At 37.2% G+C, this 21,551-nt stretch overlaps 1 protein-coding gene across 1 annotated transcript; it reads right to left on the bottom strand.

Moving 5' to 3' along the window:
* Nucleotides 1–6,758: 6,758 nt before the first annotated feature.
* Nucleotides 6,759–21,032, bottom strand: LOC108679211 (EKC/KEOPS complex subunit Tp53rk). Its single transcript, XM_018167811.2, has 8 exons — nt 20,568–21,032; nt 19,888–19,995; nt 19,583–19,652; nt 18,468–18,574; nt 18,035–18,132; nt 17,114–17,215; nt 8,158–8,288; nt 6,759–7,834 (listed from the first exon to the last, which is right to left on the bottom strand). The coding sequence occupies exons 1-8, from the start codon at nt 20,599–20,601 to the stop codon at nt 7,231–7,233; spliced, it is 1,254 nt and encodes a 417-aa protein (XP_018023300.1). The 5' UTR covers nt 20,602–21,032; the 3' UTR covers nt 6,759–7,230.
* Nucleotides 21,033–21,551: the final 519 nt, after the last annotated feature.

Genomic DNA, 21,551 nt, shown 5'->3' with positions numbered 1-21,551 from the left:
GTGAGTCCTCAGATATTTACATATTCATATATATATATACTTTTTATTTGCCAGAAATGCAGAAACTCCAAACATTATGGATAAACTCAATTTTCCACTTGAACAGTGAATATTTCAAAATGTATTTTAAAAAATTGATCATGGCTAATGCCTAATGGATACATGAAACAACATTAATATTTCCTATAATTTTAACATGGCCTTACTATTTGCCTCATAAACAGTGCAATACTGACCATAACATGCATTGTATAAATGTGAAAACAAAAAATTCAAAAACCTTGCTATGATAAATATAGAATTTTCATAGTCTATTCCTGATAAATGGTAAAATGCTGGTATCCATCATAGTTCATGCTCATGCGCAATACAAAAACCAAATGGATAGTTTGAGATGGAGCTGATGGAGGCTTTCAGGCTGAATAAATCAGGCAGATAGCTTGCCAAGCTTGGTCACTTATTATTTTTCTAATCATTACCTACAATTTTAGAAGTATTGTAAAGTTTACTACAACTTTTTAAGCATAAAGCAAGTAATGCTGCAAATCTATTATAATTCCAAGGCCAATATTGGCAGAAAAAAAGCTCATGAATGACTGATAGTGATGGCATTTGAATCATGCCATCATGGTATATATAGTTTATTACACCTATTACTATATCATCTAAAAGTACCAAGACTATGAGACTCTAGTGTCTACAGTCTACACTCTACAGTGTAGGCTGCATACTGCCTACAGGTACAAGAACAAAATTGGAAATGACAATTCAGAGATTACAAATTAACTATACATAGTAAAATAATCGTAGTGAGTAGTGGCAAACCAGACTTTATAGAATTGGTTCATTTTCACTCAATACTCAAGAATTAAACCATAAATTATCATATAATATCTTATGTACAATAATGCTGGTATGAGTGATACCTATCCATGATACTTTGCTAGTGCTAGTCTACTCATAATACATATGACTCAAAAATGAACTTGTGCTTGTTGAGGAATAGGTCTAACAAAGTCTCACGGTCTCTGCAGTGACGCAGTCATTTAGTATCACTGTAGTCTGTATGTGACAATGTGTAGGCTATCATGCATAATTGCAAAGCAGACTGCTTAGCCAATAGCCATTATCAATCATTTATCATTATGCATAGCCTTACTGCATAGGATAGGTAGTAACTAGTAAGACCTAGTCAAGTGCATAGGCTAGGTCCATAGGATGACTCAGACTGTCTACAATTTCTAACAAAGTCAATCTTGCAAGTAACAACCCTACAAATAGAAATGGCAGCTTGTGAAATGGCAAAACCCTCACCTAGCTATCCCATTATTCTGAATATTTTTAAGAAACTAGCCTAATTCTCGACGTTGGTGTGTGCCTAGCAGGCTAGCACTGCCACCGGCCCACATGCACATTCAAGTTTCAACTAGGAGTAGCCAGTAGGTAGTTCTGACAGACTGACAAATCACATAACAACAAAACTTGTATTGCAAGGCAAATAAGCAATCAATATTCGACTTAGAAAGATTCGTTTCTTCGACAACAGGGCAGCAACAGGGAAAGCAATATTGAGAACTGGTTTCTTAAAATCTCTCGATTGCCCCTAAGACCGCAGACTTCAGAAATTTCGAGAAGCCGAGCTAATCTGGCTCGCCAACTTGCAAAGGGCCCAAGACAATCGACAGTCCAAGTACAATGTGAGGCTGATTTGTGAGCCGAGACGCCGAAATTGCCGGTTGCCACAGTGATTAAATCAAACGAATTTTTTATTCGCTTCCAGGCTCCAGGCTGTAAATAAGAAAAAAACATAGAACGCTGATAGTCTAAACTAAACCTTAATTACGCAGTAGACTTATTACCAAACAAATTATTTGTTTTGCTCCCCATTCTACAACAAGATACGCAAATTTATAAAAAAAAATATTTTAAGGCATGCTTTGTCACTTCACTACGCAGTCCTGTCATGGTGATAAACTGATTATCGCGTTCTAAAACAGTGTTGCCAACTTTTTTCTCGCTGAATGTAACAGATTGCCTAGCTAAAAAAAATATATCAATTTTTTTTCTGTCCAAAACAGATTAACACCTCTAAATTCAATTAAGCCTATTCGTCAAAAATGTTGGTTCTTGCGAAGAAGTCATATGTATCATTTTACTGTACTTGGCTTGACGTATAATAAGCAAAATTGAACATGGGGACATGTGTTATTTATTTTTTCCTTTATTTCGCATTATTCTGACACATTCTCCAAAAACGAAAAAGCATTGCATACTGCCTAGCTAGGGGAAGTTCTAACGTTAGAGGTAAAAACTTGCGGCCGTTAACTTGAAATTTTTAAAGAGAATTATACTAATACGTTTTATTTGTTTTTTTTTATTATCAATTCATACAAGTTAATTTGACAGGTACATACTGGTACATTTTTACCGGTGCCATCATTCTGACCTTTGCTAACATGTGCATTTTATATTGTAATTTACTTGCTAATTTATTCGCTTATTCATTTAAGCTTATGTGTATTGGTGTAGTTCGGCAGAAGCTTCTCTTTTATGCAAGTTTGATTGAAGACCAGAGCATGCTTTTTATTTACAATCTTCTTGTTCGTCTTTTCAATGAGTCGAACCAAATTTCTAGCTGGAGCCGGGAGATCGAAAAGCATGTTTCCAAATGACATTTTAATAGATTGCGACGTTTCCAAAATACAATTTTCATTATCAAGCTGGTGAAGGTTTTACAACATCTGAAATTGAATTTGAAATGACAGAAGTACATAGCAAAGGTAAAGTGGATACAATACGAAATATTAGCTTAAAAATTACTCCGAAAATAATTTCAGCGTCCGGACGAATCCAGTAGCTTGGAGGTTGATAGCCGGAGACTCGCTCTTGATAATGAGGGCCTCAGCTATCGTCAATCGGGGCCCTCATTATCAGCTATCGGGGCACCGCATAACCTGTCTCTTATACACATCTAGATGTGTATAAGAGACAGGTACTCACTGCAGTGAGTGACAGAGAGCGCATTTTCTCGTCGACGAAAACTTGAGGTCACGGACAGACAGACAGACGGACATGGCGAGCACAATAGTGCATTTTTTCCATGAATGAGAAAATGCGCTAAAAAGGGAAAATTAGAATTTAAAAAGAAAAAAATTCAGTCATGCCTGTGGATTTAGATTTTTAAATTCTTTCCATGGACCATAGATAAAGGTTCTGTGTTTGGCAATAGTGTGGAGGTGTAATTTCCACATAACTGGGATTTTTACACAATTTCTCAAGTGACAACTAAAAACAGGATATTGCGGCCGAGGAAAAAGTGAAATTGACCAAATACATCGTTTTATTTCAGTCAAAATTCCGAAGTGACAAAATATATTATAACAATCCCAGATTTTAGCAAATAATCCACCTGCAGATCATATAGGGTGCTTCTAGAAGCTTTTTAATTTAATTTTTACGCTTCCAGAAGCTTTTTAATTTATTAAAGACGATTTTTAATTAATTGCTTCGGAAAATTGGTGTCAAAAAACGTAAATATTCAAATAAAATAGGATAATTATGATACAACCAAACAATATGCCACTAATATTTCCGTTTCGTCATTCCTTTCCTCACAACGAATATTAGGCGATTATTTAGGAGGCACCTTACCTTTTTGGATGTGGACGCCTTCAGAGCCATGAGCATGGCCATTGGCCACCTCTCGGGCACATTTACAGCTGAACACGCGGCCCATCTCCAAGATTCAGTGATTCTATATCTCCCAAACTACTGAACGCAGCACGCTGCTCGGACACTGAAGGCCCTTTTCCACTACGGGACTGATTCGGAAGGAATGAGACTGGCCTGAGACCAATAAGTCTCATGGAAAAGGGCCTTTATACGGCCACACTCGTGTATTCAAAACGTGAGTTCGGCCATACGTGTTCATAAGGCCCTAACGGTGATGTTTAGGTCGTGATCATTTTTTTCGATTTGGCCTTCGTTTGCCAGTCATTCGGCAACACGGGCCGAAATTCGAAGTGAGCCTAATATATCTTCTATCCTACGGCGTATATATTTGAATATAACTTTGAATGTGTATTCGTAACCACCTCACAGTGATTCTTAATTCGTGAAGAAATTGTCGAGTTCGCATTCTTTCACGATTTATACGGTTAATGTTATGGTAGTCTCCAAGCTGATAGAATTTTAAATCAAATATAATGCTGATCGTTTGCAAAAGGGGAGCAATACAAGGTACTGATTGAAAACCACTTTCTGTTCATTTACTATTTAGTGACTTTTGAAATTCTCCTTGTCATTTAACCAGTGCTTGGACTATTTCTATCTGTGAGTCTTCTCTTTAATATTCTACAACTTTCGGCTTCATAATTATGACACAACGAGATTCAGTTTCGATCAACATGTTGACTTCACTGCAGTCTGGCAGGAACTGTTTGCGCAATCTGGTTGCGTGTCTGGGGAAGCGATTACTCAACATATTGTGCACTGTGCAGTCGCTTGATATGGCTCCTATACACACAATATTATTGAGCAAATCAAAATTTTGCGCTTTGATATCGAGCGTCTAGGGGCTGCTTCAGGGCTGCTCTAGACTCACAACAAATTTGACAATCGGTCGCATTAACGCCGGTCGTTTCTCCGGGTAGCCGTATAACTCGCAAACGAAGGCGAAATCGAAAGAATTTTCACGACTTATGCCTCACTGTTAGGTGTTAGGAATGCATATTAAAAGTTTCGCTCAAATATGTACGGTGCGAACTTCAGACCGTATATATAACTCGAAAACGACGGCGAAATAGAAAAACGATCGCGACCTAAACATCACTGTTAGGTCCTGTTGAGTATTGAACATGCGTGCAAAGTTTCCACCAGCTGCGTTCATTAGTTTGGGAGATATTTTAGGCTCACTGAAACTTGGTGACCGGCAGCGAGTCCGGCCGTAAAAGTGTCCGAGATGTGTTGAAGTCCGTAATATTCGTGTAGTGATAGAGCGTCTAATGATACTTTAAAATTTGTTAATATTCGAGCGATGACTTTAAGCAAAGCAAATAGCAGTCCTTGATAGTTCAGAGAAGAGATTTATTTCAAGACTTTGGTATAAAAACAATTCACAGTTGGCAAAAATGAAATTTTTTTATCGCCATAGCGTGTCAAGCTCCTATATATTATCTAACTTTTTCCCTACATTATCTTACTTCTCTATTACTATCTCTACATTATCTTATTTTGCTTTGGAATATTATCATCTAGTAATTGTGCAAAAAGTAAGCTGTGAAGACTTGTGCGTTTATTACATTGAAACAGGTTTGAATGGCTAACATTTGAGTAATCCGAAAAGCAGCCACAAGATAGTGTGCCACCAGTTTATTGTTACCAGTTTGACGTTTAACAGATTTCAGAACAGAAGTTTAACATGAACACTGTTCTCACGAATTAAAAATTGCAGAGCTGACGATACTACGTATTTTCAAAGCTATAACGTACGTTTCGTGCATCTGCATATTTTTTCTGATTACTTTAACCCCACTGATGCCTGAACTCATACATTGTGATTGTCGCTGTGTGAACGCTGCTCTCATTCTCGTACCGTTAGCTTGGGTATATTGGCCCAAAAATATAACATTGGCCCAAAGTTAGACAAATTTTTGTTGTGCTGCAGCTAGTGTGGTCATATGGTGAGAGGTGATAGCCAGTGGTCCTACCTATCGAGTAATGCATGAACTTGGTCGATAACTCATAACATGATTACATTACAACTCAACTAAACTTTTTTAGCATTGGACAAATATTACACTTGAGGGCCAATCTCACACCAGCTGCTGTAACCAATTCGAGTTTAATGTCAATTATAGTCAAATAAAAATGTAGTACTGGAAAAATTTATATGATAAAAGTTTCTGACGCGTTATAAATAGTATTTATGGGCGGACATAAATGGTGTCTAATGAGCGTGAAATTATATGTGTTCTCACTCGTGGATTCCACAAGGAAGAGAGTACGACTGTACGTGCTTGTTTCAAATTCAACAATCGCAGATCATCTTCGTCTACGCGAATAATTCGATGCTTGACTCGTCCATTCTTCTACCAAGATTGATTAAGAACATAGGCCGCTTGTCGCTAACCTTATTCCGGTGACGCGAAGCAATTTTTAGTAACCTGTGCAGAATAATGGCAGCATCGAGTTGAATAAAGTGAACAAATTTACTGGCCGAACTTCATGCCAATTTACTGCAAATTTAATAGATTGAATGAAATGTATACAGTTGAAAATTTTTAATAAGAAAACACTTGTTATCCGTTTGCCTCATGTCGATTTCACGACACGATAGTCTTACCATTTAATTACAGTGTAATATTATACATATATTTTAAGCATTTTTATAATAACCAAAATACATTCGGAATATTTTTTCATTATTTTGTTTAAACACATAGCTATAAATTTATTTCATTTGACTAATTTTACAAGTCAATACCTCGTTCCACATTTAGCTTGACAAGTTATGCTAAAATATGGAACATTGAAAGGCGATTCTTAGAAGAAATTTCTGTTTTATCACACATAAATATCAAGCCTTGGATATATTAGTTCTGGCTGCTAATTTACCACTACACTGCTAAAAAGAAATGAATCGAATTCCTTTTACCGATAATAAATAATTGATATTTCAACTCGCTGAAATTTAGTCCTGCCCGTTCGATTGCTAGTACGTTCCAGAATGAATTATCCTGCACTTTAAATCTTGTTAAAACGCTGCTTTGAGTCCTCAAACAGTAACGCATTAGAATGCAATGCTCATTTTTAGAAGACTACTGCTTACAGGACATACCTACGTTTTAATTTTCAACATAAACTAGTCACATACCACGAAAAATGACATTAAAACAACTTTTGTTGATCGTTGTTGTTGGTATATAACCATGAAGGCAAAGTATAAACACAAATCACATACAAAAATTCAAATCTTATTCAAAATTATGTATCAATGAACTTGAATAAAATTAAATGCCCTTGAAACTTTCTTAAATCTGTCATCAACTAAAAGAAACGTGTGCAAAATACCAAATTCATTGTTTTACACAAATTATCGGTATCGGACACAGCAGTATTTATTCGACACCGCATTATTCCCGCGCTTGATTTATTTAACAAATACAACAGCCTAGTCATGACTAATACACTTGCACAACGGAATGCTGTGAACCTACCAAGAAATAACATCTACCCAAAGCATAATTTCTTTCTGCCACGAAGCCTCACTTCGTTGAGCTTAGTAATCGTGTCGGCAGCAGCGCGCCCTCCACTCTTCTCATATGCTTCAAGTAGAATCGAAACAAATCCCTCACTCTTGGGATGGGCACTTAATATGGCTCTTTCAAGAACATACAAATCTACAGCTTTGTCCTCAGCCTTTTCCACCATCGAACTCATGCCAAAGTCGATTAGAATAATTTCAGACGAATCGTATGGTTCAACGACAAGCATGTTAGATGTTGTGAGGTCGCCATGTATTATGTTGTTTTTGTGTAATTTACTCAAAACAGAACCTATTTTAGTTGCAAGATTTTTTACTTGACTTGCCATCGGCACGGCCTCATCATCAAAGCATATATCGTCTTCTGCGTATTTATACATAAGATTCCTGACAGTGATCGAGTTCTCAACTCGTTCCATGATCAACTCTGAAGTGATGAAGTCAACATCATACACGATAGGAGTCCGGATGCCCACCATGCGACACCGTGTCAACGCTCGCGCTTCATTCTTCAGTCTTTCTTTGGTGATGTGGGAATCCAGTTCAGCAAGACGGTACGTTTTGGAGAATCTATGGGAAACATACTGAATATATAACTTCAACTGTAATCCATTGCTGGGAGAGCATGTATAAATACTAAGGAGTTTTCCCATTCAGTATAGTTGAGGTTAGTAACAATACAATATCATAGAGGGTATGAGGGAGTTTAATGCATTGTAGAGAAATGTAAGAATGAGATAATATATCAAGGTAAGTCATATTACCCTATCTTCATTATCTAAAAGCAGATTTCAAGTACAATTTGATGCGATTATCAATTATTATCAGAGTGAAGCTCTGTCCAACACACATGAATAAGGCTTCAGAGAATTTGAAATAGGAATAAGACCAACCTGTGCTTGACGAGTGCATTTTTTCCCAGCCATTCCCCTTCGTAGATTTTTGCTTCAGCTCCTTGGCATAAGAGTTTACCTCGCATGTTAAATAAAGTCTCGGATAACTGATAACAAAGGGAACTGCAATATTATTACCAGTACCTGAAAAGAGATAAATCATTAATAGTCTATTTAATTGTAAATCATATGTTTACACACCTCAGAAAAAGAAAATTTATCCTTAGAGGAGAATACAAGAAATTTTTAATATTTTGAGAAGCTGAAACGAGTAACACTGGTAGGTATGTCTATCACAGACCCACATGAAATAATGTAAAAATTTTACTTCAGAGCTTATAAAATTGAGCTCAATAATATATTAATATAATAGCTCATGGATTTTGATTCAGTCAAAGATATGTTTGATTCAATCATTTTAATGGCCCATGCAATGGTTACAGCTGAGACGTGAGCTGCTGTGCTCCGTTTACAACTTACGCCAGTTTAAAAATTTGATACCCTTGTGTTTGATAGCTAAACTAACTAGTCATTAGAATATTATGATTCTGATTATTATAAAGACAACTCTTTGTGTTTAATAATCGAAATTGCCTCTGTAGCAACTTAAACAGATCACTTGATGCCGATGTAAATACAGTAAATTGAAATGTTCTTTAGTTTTCATCACATTACTTTGGTTGCAACACAAAAGTAAATGAGATGAAGGGAACAACTGATTATGCAATTGCTTTTATCTTGCACTGCTCTCTTTAGTCAGGGGCATGCCTATAAGAATTTTAGTCTGACAAAAGGATGATATCAAGACAATATAATACATGTAAAAGTTGCACTCTCTGGTTGAGATGGACAAATGACTACAAACACATGGGCTGCGTTTCATAAAAATTGTTAGAAATTTGATTAAAAATATTAATTTTATGTTGTTGCATACATTGAGCATGCGAATGTTTATTGTGAACGGTGAGGACAAAAGTGACTTATATTTTCATTCACCATCTAATGTTGAAGATATTAAAGCATAGCATAGCATAGCATAGCAATCTCGGCATCAGATGTTAGGCTTCCACAGCCTGTTGCCGATTCTGTTGTGCCTGGTACTCGTTTCTTGGTCCATACTGACTGCTGATCCTTTGATCAGCTCTAATAAAGGTGGGAAGCTCGTCTACACTGTAGACAAGGTCCCGCATCTATACTAGTGAGACTGACTGGCCTATAATTACCAGGATTTGCTTTATCTCCTTTCTTAAACAAGGGTGTGACCTGAGCATCCCTCCAATCATCTGGAATAACTCCCTCTTGTAGTGACTTTTCAAAAATCATTGATAACGGAGCCGAAAGTTCCCGAGCCAACTCCCTCAAAACTCGAGGATAAAGTCCATCCGGTCCCGGTGACTTATTTGGATTAAGGGCTTCTAGTCTCCTGGCCACATCTGCTCTGTCGATCTCCACATCAGTAAGATAAGAATCAAAATGCCCTGCCTCACAAGAAGGTATGCTTGATAAGTCCTCGGTAGTAAACACACTGCTAAAAAATCTATTAAGAACATTTGCTTTCTCATCATCAGATGAAACCTTACGACCCTCATCACAAAGGTCGGCAACACTATCCTTTGTTTTCATCTTAGACCTCGTGTAGGCAAAAAAACATTTCGGGTTCTTCTTAGCATCCGCTGCCACTTTTTTCTCGTGGTCCCTTACTGCGTTTCTACATGCCTTTTTGGCCTGATTCCGAGCCCTTGTGTAAAGTAAATAGTCCTTTCCATCACGTGTTTCCATGTATTTACTGTATGCCTGTTTCTTTCTCTTGATTTTTGCTGCTACGCTGTCTTGAATCCAAGGCACTTTTCTTTGCATGACCAGTCCCCAACTTGGGTATGCACTGCTCCATAGCCTCCAAGACCCCACTCTTCACTGCACTCCATGCCCCACATACATTCATGTCCTTAATCCTGTGTTCCAGGTTTTTAATTCCAAACGCCCTCCGAAGCGCCTCATAGTCTCCCCTTGCAAAATTCCAACGCTTAACAATGCTCTTCTTCTGATCTGTGTAACATTTAACCTCAAACAGCAGGGACTGATGATGACTCTTGCCCAGTGGTGCCTGATGTCTAACGTCTCCTATCATCGCTTCCTCACTAGTAAAAATCAAATCCAACACATGCGGCATCTGTTCAGCTCTATGGTGGGTTGGTTTCTTAATATGTTGGACTAAAAACGAGTCCCTAACAGCCTCCATAAACTTAGATGCAGGGTGGCCACCATCCCTGGGCGACAAGCCCTCCAACCAGTCAATATCTGGATAATTGAAGTCCCCACCAATCAAAACATGGGACCTGCCGACTGCTACTCTAGATAAAAGTTCGTTCACGGCTGCATTGTTTGCAATGTCACTGTTAGGTGATCTATAAACTGTTCCAACTAAAAGCTTATCCTTCTTTTGAAGTGGTATCTCACACCACACTGATTCCCTTGCCTTGTCCAAACCTAAATTCAAATTAAAAAGTTGAGCACGAAAAGTCTTTGATTAAGTTAAAGTTTTGTCATAATATCTAATTACTTCATGATGTTTCATTCCATAATTTGAGGGATATTCAAGGGCATTAACCCATAAGGAAATGTGTGTCAACTCCTAACAAATGCGTGTGGTATGCATATCATTAGCATGATATGCATAACCTCAGTGGTGGTGCAGCGAGTTTAACATACCATCAGTGTGGTGCAGTATACATACCATCACTGTGGTGTGGTATGGATACCATCAGTGTGGTGTGGTATGCATACCATCAGAGAGGTGTGTTATGCATACCATCAGTGTGGTGTGGTGTGCACACCATCAGTGTAATGTAGTATGCACACCATCAGTGTGGGGTATATTGGTGGTATATACCTTCAATGTGGTGTTGTATTGTGGTACCTATACATACCATCAGTGTGGTGTGGTTTTCATAACATCACTGGCATATGATTGACTTATACCAGAAAAGAGTGAGAATCACCCAGATGTCAAGCAGTCTTACGTAATGGCTGTTGTGCTGATTTGGTGTTGGTGGAAAGTTATCAAAGTATTGGACAGCATTGTATTGTGTACAAAATACCTGACTATCTTTCATAACCTTACAATCTTAACAATGCATGAAAAAAAATCCCACATTTTTTATTAAAAATCCCTATTCTTTGCACAGGCATAATTTTTCACAGTTCTATTTCCTGAAGTAATGTGGATGCAAGATAATTTTATTTAATACTTTCAGTTTTGTTTAGTCACCTCTCCAGCTTTTCCTTTATATTAAGCTTTGTTTTAGTTCCATGCGTTCATTGATGGTTGAAATGGTGACGTCATACATTTGCGTGTCGAAATACTGCAAAAACACTAGGTCTTGGCCATCTAGTGGGAAAATATTGAGATCCAAAGATGTTGCTGACGCGTAGTGAAGTGTTTTGAGAGTCATGTGAAGGCAACAGAACTTACGTAACGCATACAGTTTTTTTATAGTTTTTCATTTCTCGATGCGTCCTTAATGTGTCGGAATATACCGCGTTTACCCTACATGTTAGCGCAATAAAATTCATGACCCACATGTGGGTCGTTTCGCAGCTGATTGCGAGATTTATCATGTCACTGCGGCACGACCCACATATGGGTCATGCGACAATTTGCTGATAAATTTATTTTACCTAATTTCCCTGTTTTACAATTCACTCTCATGTATTTTCAGACCATTCATGATGGAAACGTCTAGTATTTATGGTGATTCTAAGGGAGCGAAACATGATGAACTTTCTTCCGACAGTGATGATCCCATCAGATGACACGTTCTCACCAGAGAGGACCGATGGTTCAGAGTGTGATGAATTGAATGGTGAAAGTGATTTAGATGGGGAAATTAGTGATGACAACAACAAAGGTAATGATATTCAAGCAATAGAAGGTCAGACAGAGCAAAGTGTGTGCCTAAGTGTCGGCTCAAATAAGAATGTTTCCGTTTTCTGGTAAGGAAGAACTGTCAATCGCACCTAACCTTTCTCATGAAGGGAAGATCTGGCCTATTGATGCTTACTCCCTTTTTTTGACAAGACAACATGGCATTAGGTTAACAGGACAAGACAACAGGTATTGGGATAACAGGACAAGACAACAAGGCGTTGGGATAACTGGACAAAACAACAGGGCATTAGGATAACAGGACAAGACAAGAAGGCATTAGGATAACAGGACAAGACAACAGGGTATTAGGATAACAGGACAAGACAGCATATAATTATGCTGTCAATTTTATAATAAGTATATTGATGAATGATGATACATTTCTGATCTTCAAGCATCCCTCTCATGCGCGCCTCTTTTTTGATTATCTAAACCTCAAACATCCTTCAATCAAATTCACTATGGAATTAGAATCCAACAATTGCTTGTCGTTTCTCGATTGCAAAATCACGAAATCCGGCGGTCGTTTTCAGACTTCCGTATATCAAAAACCGACATTTACCGGCTTGGGTTTAAGCTTCTTTAGCTTCTGCTCATTTCGTTTCAAATTGAATAGTCTCCAAACTTTGATACACCGTGGATATAGGGTGTGTTCTACTTTCCATGATATGCATTTGGAATTCGATTTCATTCGTAATATATTTCAGCTTAATGGTTTTCCATCATGCCTTGTGTATAGTAAAATCAAACGCTTCTTATCTAACAAATTTTCTGAAACTGTGACTGAATGCGATAGTAAGAAAATTATTTATTGCACATTGCCCTATTTTGGTAGTGCGTCTGAAACTATGTCCAAAGAATTAAAAATGCTGTGTTTGAAATATTTCCCAAATATAAATGTGCATGTTTTACTGGTAAATAATTTCAAAATTGGTTCTTTCTTCAGGTATAAGGACGTTATTCCTGCTCGGATGCGATCAAACCTGGTCTATGAGTACTGTTGTGCACGCTGCGCATCTACGTACGTTGGAATGATGTCGCTTAACTTCTACATCCGGGTTTCTGAACACCGTGGCAGGAGCTATCGTTCTAACTTGCCTCTCGCAGTCTCGCCAAGCCTCCTCATTCTTCCGTGCACCTCCATGCTGAACAGTGCGACGTGGCTGTATCTGAGAGTGATTTCAGGATACTCGGTTCCACTTCTGGCTGCTCGGATTTGAGAATTTTGGAGTCTCTACATATCTTCAAACGAAAACCATGTCTCAATAATGCGTTTAGCTCATATAATCTGGAAATAGTAAATCGCTAGGATTTTATATTCTTGTTGTACCCCTAGGACTAAGTTGTTCATAACTAGTCCTGTTTATTTCGATATAATGTTAGGTCTTGTTTAGGTTTAATGTCTGTCTTTGAATTTTGGCTCTTAAAGTGATTTTATTCATTTTTAGTTTAGTCGAACTGATGATGGAGCTGGACTCTGAAACGTTTTCAATATCGATATGGTGAATTTTCTTGGCCTTTTCTTTGCTTTTAAATTCCTTGTGAACTTGCGATATAAGCAGACTAATGATATAAGACAGCAAGGCATTGGGATAACAGGACAAGACAACAGGGCATGAGGATAACATGACAAGACAACAAGGCATTAGGATAACAGCACAAGACAACAGGTATTAGGATAACAGAACAAGACAACAAGGTGTTGGGATAACAGGAGAAGACAACAGGTATTAGGCAATTGCCCCCCCCCCCCCCCCCCCCCCCCGTATAGCCCCTGTCAGCCACAACCCGTTCTCCTCCTGCCATCATCCCTCCCCAATACCTAACGCCGGCTACTCACCTCCAGTAACCCTCCTTTCCTCGCCCTCCAGACCGCAATAGCAATATAGGCCTACCCCCTCCTGACGAAGGCGTGTGTTGAGGCATAGTGGCAAACCAGAGATTTTTTAGAATCAGTTCATTTTTTATTTCCATTTTTAATTTCCTCATTTACTCGAGATTTGAACCAGTTTCTTATGTATGATAATGCTGGAAGCCATGATACTTTACTGGTCTACTTAATTACTTATAGGACTCAAAAACAAATTTGAGGGAGAGTTTAAAAAACTCTCTGCCAAGTCTGCTTTGCCACTATGTGTTGAGGCGGAGAGATACGCGCTGCTGCGCGGGGGGACGCTGGACACGCGCATGCACAATGCGCTCTACCGCCACCTGCAGCTGCAACCAGCCTCCCTCACCCCCCGTGACCTGCTTAAAGAGCCCCTGGCCTACGTCAGGAGGGCGCAGGTGAACTGGTGTTCATAGTGGCAAAGCAGAGAGTTTTTTAGACTCTTCCTCAAGTTCATTTTTGAGTCCTATAAGAATAAGTAGACCAGTAAAGTATCTTGGAGACCAGAATTATCATACATAAGAAATCTGTTAAAATCTGGAGTAAATGAGGAAATTAAAAATGAGCTGATTCTAAAAAAAATCACTGGTTTGCCACTATGCTGGTGTTCACTTGTGTCAGGTTGTGTGCATGAGTTTTCACTAGTGTGCATCAGTGTTCACTAGGGTGCATTAGAGTGGGGCAGAACACAAGTTTTGTAAACTATTTTTTTTTTCTTTGGAAGAAGTGTTTTGCTTCTAATTTAACTCAAAGGATTCAATTTTTTTTCTGATTAAGAAATGCTTGAAAAAATTTTTATTCCGTGACGGAAACAAGAAACCTCCTTTTAATGTGATAATATTTAACAATAGCGTCGGGTTAAAATCGTCTGCTAAGCGTCACTCTTCGTTCTAGCCCCGGCCATGTTTAGATTTATTTTTATATTTTTCTTAGTAGATTGTGATTTAATCCAGGATTTATTGACTTTAGGTTTTATTATTATTTTGTCAAAGGACTTTATTTTTTTGTGATTCTTGTTATGATTTACTGTTTTGTACGTACCTATATAAGCGCTGTTAATCTACGCATTCTACGGTATCATCGTCTAGACAAGTACGGTTACGTCCCCAACTTACGTGAGCGAGCTGGACATCTTCGAGCTATAGTACTATAAAAAGTTTATAAGAAGCCCAGTTTTGAGGATGTAATTTGTTCTTCGCCTCTGACGTCACTGATCTCAGTGACGTCACAGGCATTAACCAATTACCGAAATGCGTTCAAACCAGTCAACCAATCCGTCATGGGAAATTGGGAATGACGGCTTTGTTTACGGTTCTCGATCTGCGGGACGTAGCAAGAAAGCTGAACTGAAAGACGGAAATCCTCGTGGGTCAACCTCGTATAGTTCAACCATGGCTCGTGCCGTTCTCATGTTAAACAGAATAAGAGAGTGCTATTAGTTTGTGTTGTGTATGTTAAGCAGAGGATATTTACATCAAGTGATTGATTCACTTTTTTATTATCACTAAGGCTAAGCACTCTCAGTATTGTCTACTTTTGAAAGTTACAAAAGTTGAACCTGTGAGACCTGACGCAATAATTGATGTGTTAAGCACTATTAGCAACTGCCAAGTGTTAATTTAGAATGCCGAGTGGTTATATACATAGAATGCGATTTTCGCGCTACCAAGTATTGCTGTAGAAGGAGTTGTGATTAATATACTCAATTTCATTATTTCATGAATATAGTTAGCGTATATTCTGTGCATTTTGAACTTGAAAATAAACAGAACGCTGCGTTACTATCTGAGGAATCGCCCCCTCCCTCCTGGAAATTTCACGAGTCAGTCGTTCGTCACTTTAGACTATCAGCCACTTATCAGTCATTATTATCTCTATCAATAGAAGGCAAATTTAGAACAGATAACATCACTTTACCACAATTTTATTTAATACAGTTTTAAAATTACATACCCAATACATCCTGATTTCAGCCATTCAAGTCAAGAAGTTGTTCACCAATTATAAGCACAAATACCACCGCCGAATGCGGAAGTCTTCAGTTTTGAATGGAGTAAAGATTTAACCTCTCGGAAAAGTTAACTTTCTAATTAATGGTTGCTTCAACTACGAATTAACCAACCTAAGTTTTAAATGACCGGATAAACAATGTGAACACCTGACATGGTGCAACATGTGGCCAAAATGCTAACGATAACATACTATCCACATTTCTGGGCTACCAATATATCACTTACAAAACCATCACAGACGAGCCATAAGTTGTACCATGAAAAATATAATCTATGTTGGAATGAACAGTTAAAATATTACACAAACGACTTCATACAAGAGAAGATTCGATCAAGCCTTACAGAATGGAAGACAAAATTTGAGGGCTAAAATTCTAGGTCAAGATTATTCACTATAGCAATATTTGGAATCAAAATTAAACAGCACAAATCATTTCACAGACAATTGGATTGCATCTATCTTCCTGGCACTAAAACTGACTAAAATGTCTCGATGACATTAAAAAAGCATCTGAACTTACGCGTATAAGTGAATGAAAAATACATTTGATTACATGATTATAAGAAGTTAACAATTAATTGAAGTTTCTATAATGAAAGACGAATCTAAGGTGACTGGATAATTGGTCTTAGTACGTAGATAACCTCGTAGAATAGGATGATCCTTGTTGAAGGCTCTAGACCTGTTGAAGTGCAGAGTATTCTTCGAGCTTTATGTCCCCGTCGTCCTCTTCTGAGGGATTTTTATTTGAATATGGACGGCTCTAGTGGGAACAGGTTCACCTCGCAAGCCGAAATAATGCACCTTGATGCCCGTGCGGTGAAGTTTATTTTTGACTATGTCCACATGTCCACTGGCTGCTGGGAGGGCAGCGCTACGTCCCTGCCCCAGATCGCATGGACACTCTTGTAAGCATCCAGTCTCTCTTCTACTCCTGCCTTGTGACTACTGGTGCTGATTTTGCGAAGCGTTTCTGGCAGTGATGCCAGGTGAATGAGATCAACATGAGAGGCCCTCGTATGCCAAAATAGAGTTCAACACACGTCGACAAATTAACATAGATTTGAACGAGATTTCCGATGTTATTGTGACTATGAGTTGCATAAAAGACAATAGTTAACTATTTAATTCTGTTCTTTTCCATTAGATAGAGAGCCATAGGCGTACTTTCTGGTCCATTCGCGGGCTTTTGCCTCAAACGCGCTTTTGTTGGAAATCCATTCTTTGGCCTGAAAAATAAAATTTCATAATTAAACAATAACAATACACAACCTGCTGTATAATCATTATAAGATAGTAATATTTTCTAAGCTTGAATTATCAAAGCATGTAATGCTAAAAATGTGTCTTACTTCTCTACTGAAATTATCTCGTATACGTTGAGCACTTTAAACTGGCATACAGGTAATTTCTTAAAATTCACATTTTAAAGTTCATTAACTGTAAAGATTCTGTGCGTTATTGAAAGTCAACCAAATTTTTTCATTAAAATTGCAATTCATTCTGGAACCGATGCCCCGTAGTCAGAGAAAATTTTTGATCTCTTTTGGTAAACTCATAGGTTCACAACATGAAGTTCTCAGAAATAAATCATTAAACCGAAATGATGACGGTATTAAATGAACAAAATTTTTCTCCATGAATATAATTTTATCGAGATAAGTGTAATATGCAAAGAAAATAAATGAAGGAAAGGAGCACTACTCGCGACCTCAGGCATGAGAGGGTCGGAAGGAGCTTACGATCTCAGGCATGAGAGGGTCGGAAGGAACTTACGATCTCAGGCATGAGAGGGTCAGAAGGAACTTACGATCTCAGGCATGAGAGGGTCGGAAGGAACTTACGATCTCAGGCATGAGAGGGTCGGAAGGAACTTACGATCTCAGGCATGAGAGGGTCCGAAGGAACTTACGATCTCAGGCATGAGAGGGTAGGAAGGAACTTACGATCTCAGGCATGAGAGGGTCCGAAGGAACTTACGATCTCAGGCATGAGAGGGTAGGAAGGAACTTACGATCTCAGGCATGAGAGGGTCAGAAGGAACTTACGATCTCAGGCATGAGAGGGTCAGAAGGGTTGGGGGCCAACAGCAGCTGGCGAAGTGATGTCACCAAAGTTGCTATGTTATGAATTGGCCGCCATGTACCTGGAGGGAATAAAATTCTGTCAAACATTTAGAGCAACAGCGTATAATACAAAATATAAATGAGAAACATTCGGAAATAGTAGTGATTAGTAATAAATGATAACCAACTTTCAAATATCGGAGACAAAATGATTGCGCAAGCCAAGATTTGAAACTGTTTTAAGAGTGACAATTATAAAGAAAAGATTATAAAGCATCAAGTGATAAAAAAGCACAAAATACAGTGATGGAGTTAGAATTTATTCGATCTTGTATGTTCACAAAATTCTACATTAGTCTTCATCACTATAAACACACAAGACATAACAGTCCTATTATAAAGTCATATAATTCACCACTCGGAGGAGACTTTAACAGATCCAGGCAGATGAGACCAGCGCTGTCAATGTTAGGATGATAGATGGGCGTGACCAGCTTGACTTGGGGAGGCTCGAAAGGGTAACTGAAAGAAGTTGAGGATACACACATATATTCAGAATTTAGTTAATGGTAAACTGGTGTGATGAACTTAGGGAGGTTTGAGAAGTTAATAGAAACAAGATTATTTATATCCGCACATGCTCAAATAATGGTGATACGTACATGGGTGTGATGAGCTTCATTTAAGAAGGCTCAAAATGATAAATGAAAAAGTAAAAAATACACATATATATTCAGCAAATAGTCCTAAGATTATGAGCTGGACTTTGGGAAGTTGGAGAATAGAATAGAAAATATGGTGCTATGCACTTGAACAGAGCAACTAGAAGTTGCTACCAGTAGCAGATGGAATTCTAGAACAGGAAGACATTGAGTATGATTTTATAAACCATCGAAATGAGTAAGTACAAGGTGGTTCCAAGTAACACGACATTGAAATATTTATGCAAGAAGGAAAAAAAAAAGATAAATAGAGAAAAATTACTTATTCATAAAATGATTATGGAATCAAGTGTTATTTTGTAGCAATGAATTTTATTAACAGAACTAAGGAGCACAATTTCCTTTACATAACCTGCATTATTGATTATAGCAAGTCATGGTCTTGCCGTGATGGTCATTTACTTTGTGTCTTTCTTGATTTCCCACATAATACTGTATTACCGTAGTTTATTTTGTTTTCTGTAAGCTGCGAGGCAATTCAATGACAACTTTTCCCTGCAAGTATGCAACTAATTGACAAATTAAGTAGTTAGACTTTGAGATCAAGGTGTCCATGGCATGCCACCACAAGAAAAAACTATTAGATGGGCTACAACAAAAAGATTAATATATAGGAACAAAATTTGTTAAAAAGTGCACTAAAATTCCATACCGTTTCTTTATCAATATTTTGTTCAGCTCCATAATTTGAAATAATACATTAATAATAATCTTCCAGTGTTATTAGTTGTGATGAAGATCAATGAGAAGATGAAGTCGGCCAAGATGCCATGGTACAAGCAGCATAGCCCTGGTGCAGTACACTTACTTGGCGTGCAAAATGATGAGGACTCTAAACACTCCTTTTTCATATGGTGAATCCTCCAGACTGTGAATAGCTGGAGAGAATGAAAAATTTAATAATTAGGTGCAGGCATAATTATGCTGTATGGCTTAAGCTAGAATTTAATGAATAATATATTACTACCAATTCGAAATAGCACAAAAAATATTTTGAAATTCAGTAGGTTCAGAGATTACATTTTATGCTATAGGGAAGAAATGTTAAAATGTAATAAAATGTACTTATACATTAAATTTTAATGACATAACCAGAATCAATTACAAATTTACTAGCATCAATTATGTGGAGCTCAGAAGGCCGCTGGCTTAGAGTAATGCCGAAGTCTGGGTTGCTGTTGAATCTTTGAAGCTCTTTTGATATTCTTGAATGAACTCTGCCTGCAAAATTAAAAGATTTCATCAGACATAGGTTTATACTAGAAATTTTAAATGAAGTTCATTATATTCATACGAGCTTCAAATTTGAAGAACATATTTTTTATCATGAGCAACATCAAATTGAAAATGATCCAAGTTGGGTGAGAAGTAATGATCAAAGAGTAAGCAATGGGCTCAGGAGATAATAAATTAAATAACTATATAAATTATTTGCACAATGCATGCCAATTCCTAGCAACAAAGAATCTAAAATAGCCATACTTACATACATACAAAAAATTATCCTTTTTTCAACAGTAAGATAACAAAGCTTTTTAAAACAGCAATCAGTTAACAAACTTCCTATTAGTCATCCATTCAAAAAGAAAAACTAGTAATTTTAATGGCTTTGACACATTATGTATTAATAATAATTGAGCTTCCATAATCACATATAAAATTATTTGAAAAAATAAAACATTGTAAATATATAAATGAGAAGTACCTATAGCTTAATGTAAATACACACTACATGAAATTACAGCAAGTGGACTAGATGCTATTTTTATATATTGATTCAAGTTCAATCATACCTGGTAACACAACATTACTGGCTTTGCTTGCCATTTTTCCTTAAATGATGTCACCGCAATGATGAGTTATTTTTAGTACCACAATGAAGCCCAACCAAGTAAAAAACTTTAAACAAATGTACCTACTAAAACGAGCAAATGAGCTTAGTTGGAAAATTTCAGTTTTACCCACTGCATTAGAATTTTACAATAAATTCAGGTAACAAATTTGCCAAATACCAAGGTTCTAGACTTTTGTAGTTCTGGATGGTCATGAAAAGAAGAAATAATACAAGTTTTAGCCAATGTAATACAAATGAAATAGATTTAAGGGGGTAAACACAGATAAATTTGGATCATCATTTACAGCTACTGTAGTGTCTGGTATCAGGTCTTCATGCATGAATATTTACTCTAGCAAAATTAAAAGGCTTGCAGTGAATACCAAGCACCAACACTTGGATTCTGCTTCCTCATTTGCAGCCCGGAAAAATCTCAAGTGTAAATTATTATTGTTAATAAGCTTAATTCTGCTTGAATTTAAGGTCAGATATGATTAAATTTAAATCTTTCTTTTTAACACAGTATATCAAATACAGTATATAATAATCAAACCACTAACAAATCATAATCAAACCACTAACAAATCATAATCAAACCACCAACAAATCATAATCAAACCACTAACAAATCATAATCAAACCACTAATAGGGACGGGCGGGGTAATGAGAGACAGTCCTCTGACGTTTCGTAAAAATATATAAATATAAAATATTGCAAAACTAAAAATAGTGGCATAAATGATAAAGTTCAACATTTTTCAACATGTAGCATAAAGCAAGTTAAGAAATCATACATTCACTACCTGTAAAAAATCCCTGAAAAAAGTGTGAAAAGTGAGATTTTGGAAATGTACCTCTGTTAAGGTCTATAGCAAAAAAAATATTTGCCATATAAAAAAATTTTACTTACATAAAAGTTGCACACAAGAGTTGACTTAAAAA

This window comes from Hyalella azteca, unplaced genomic scaffold (assembly GCF_000764305.2).
Source record: "Hyalella azteca isolate HAZT.00-mixed unplaced genomic scaffold, Hazt_2.0.2 contig2464, whole genome shotgun sequence".
In the NCBI taxonomy this organism is placed as follows: Eukaryota; Metazoa; Arthropoda; class Malacostraca; order Amphipoda; family Hyalellidae; genus Hyalella; species Hyalella azteca.
The sequence above is the reverse complement of the archived record's forward strand: the minus strand, read 5'-3'. Positions and strand labels throughout refer to the sequence as shown.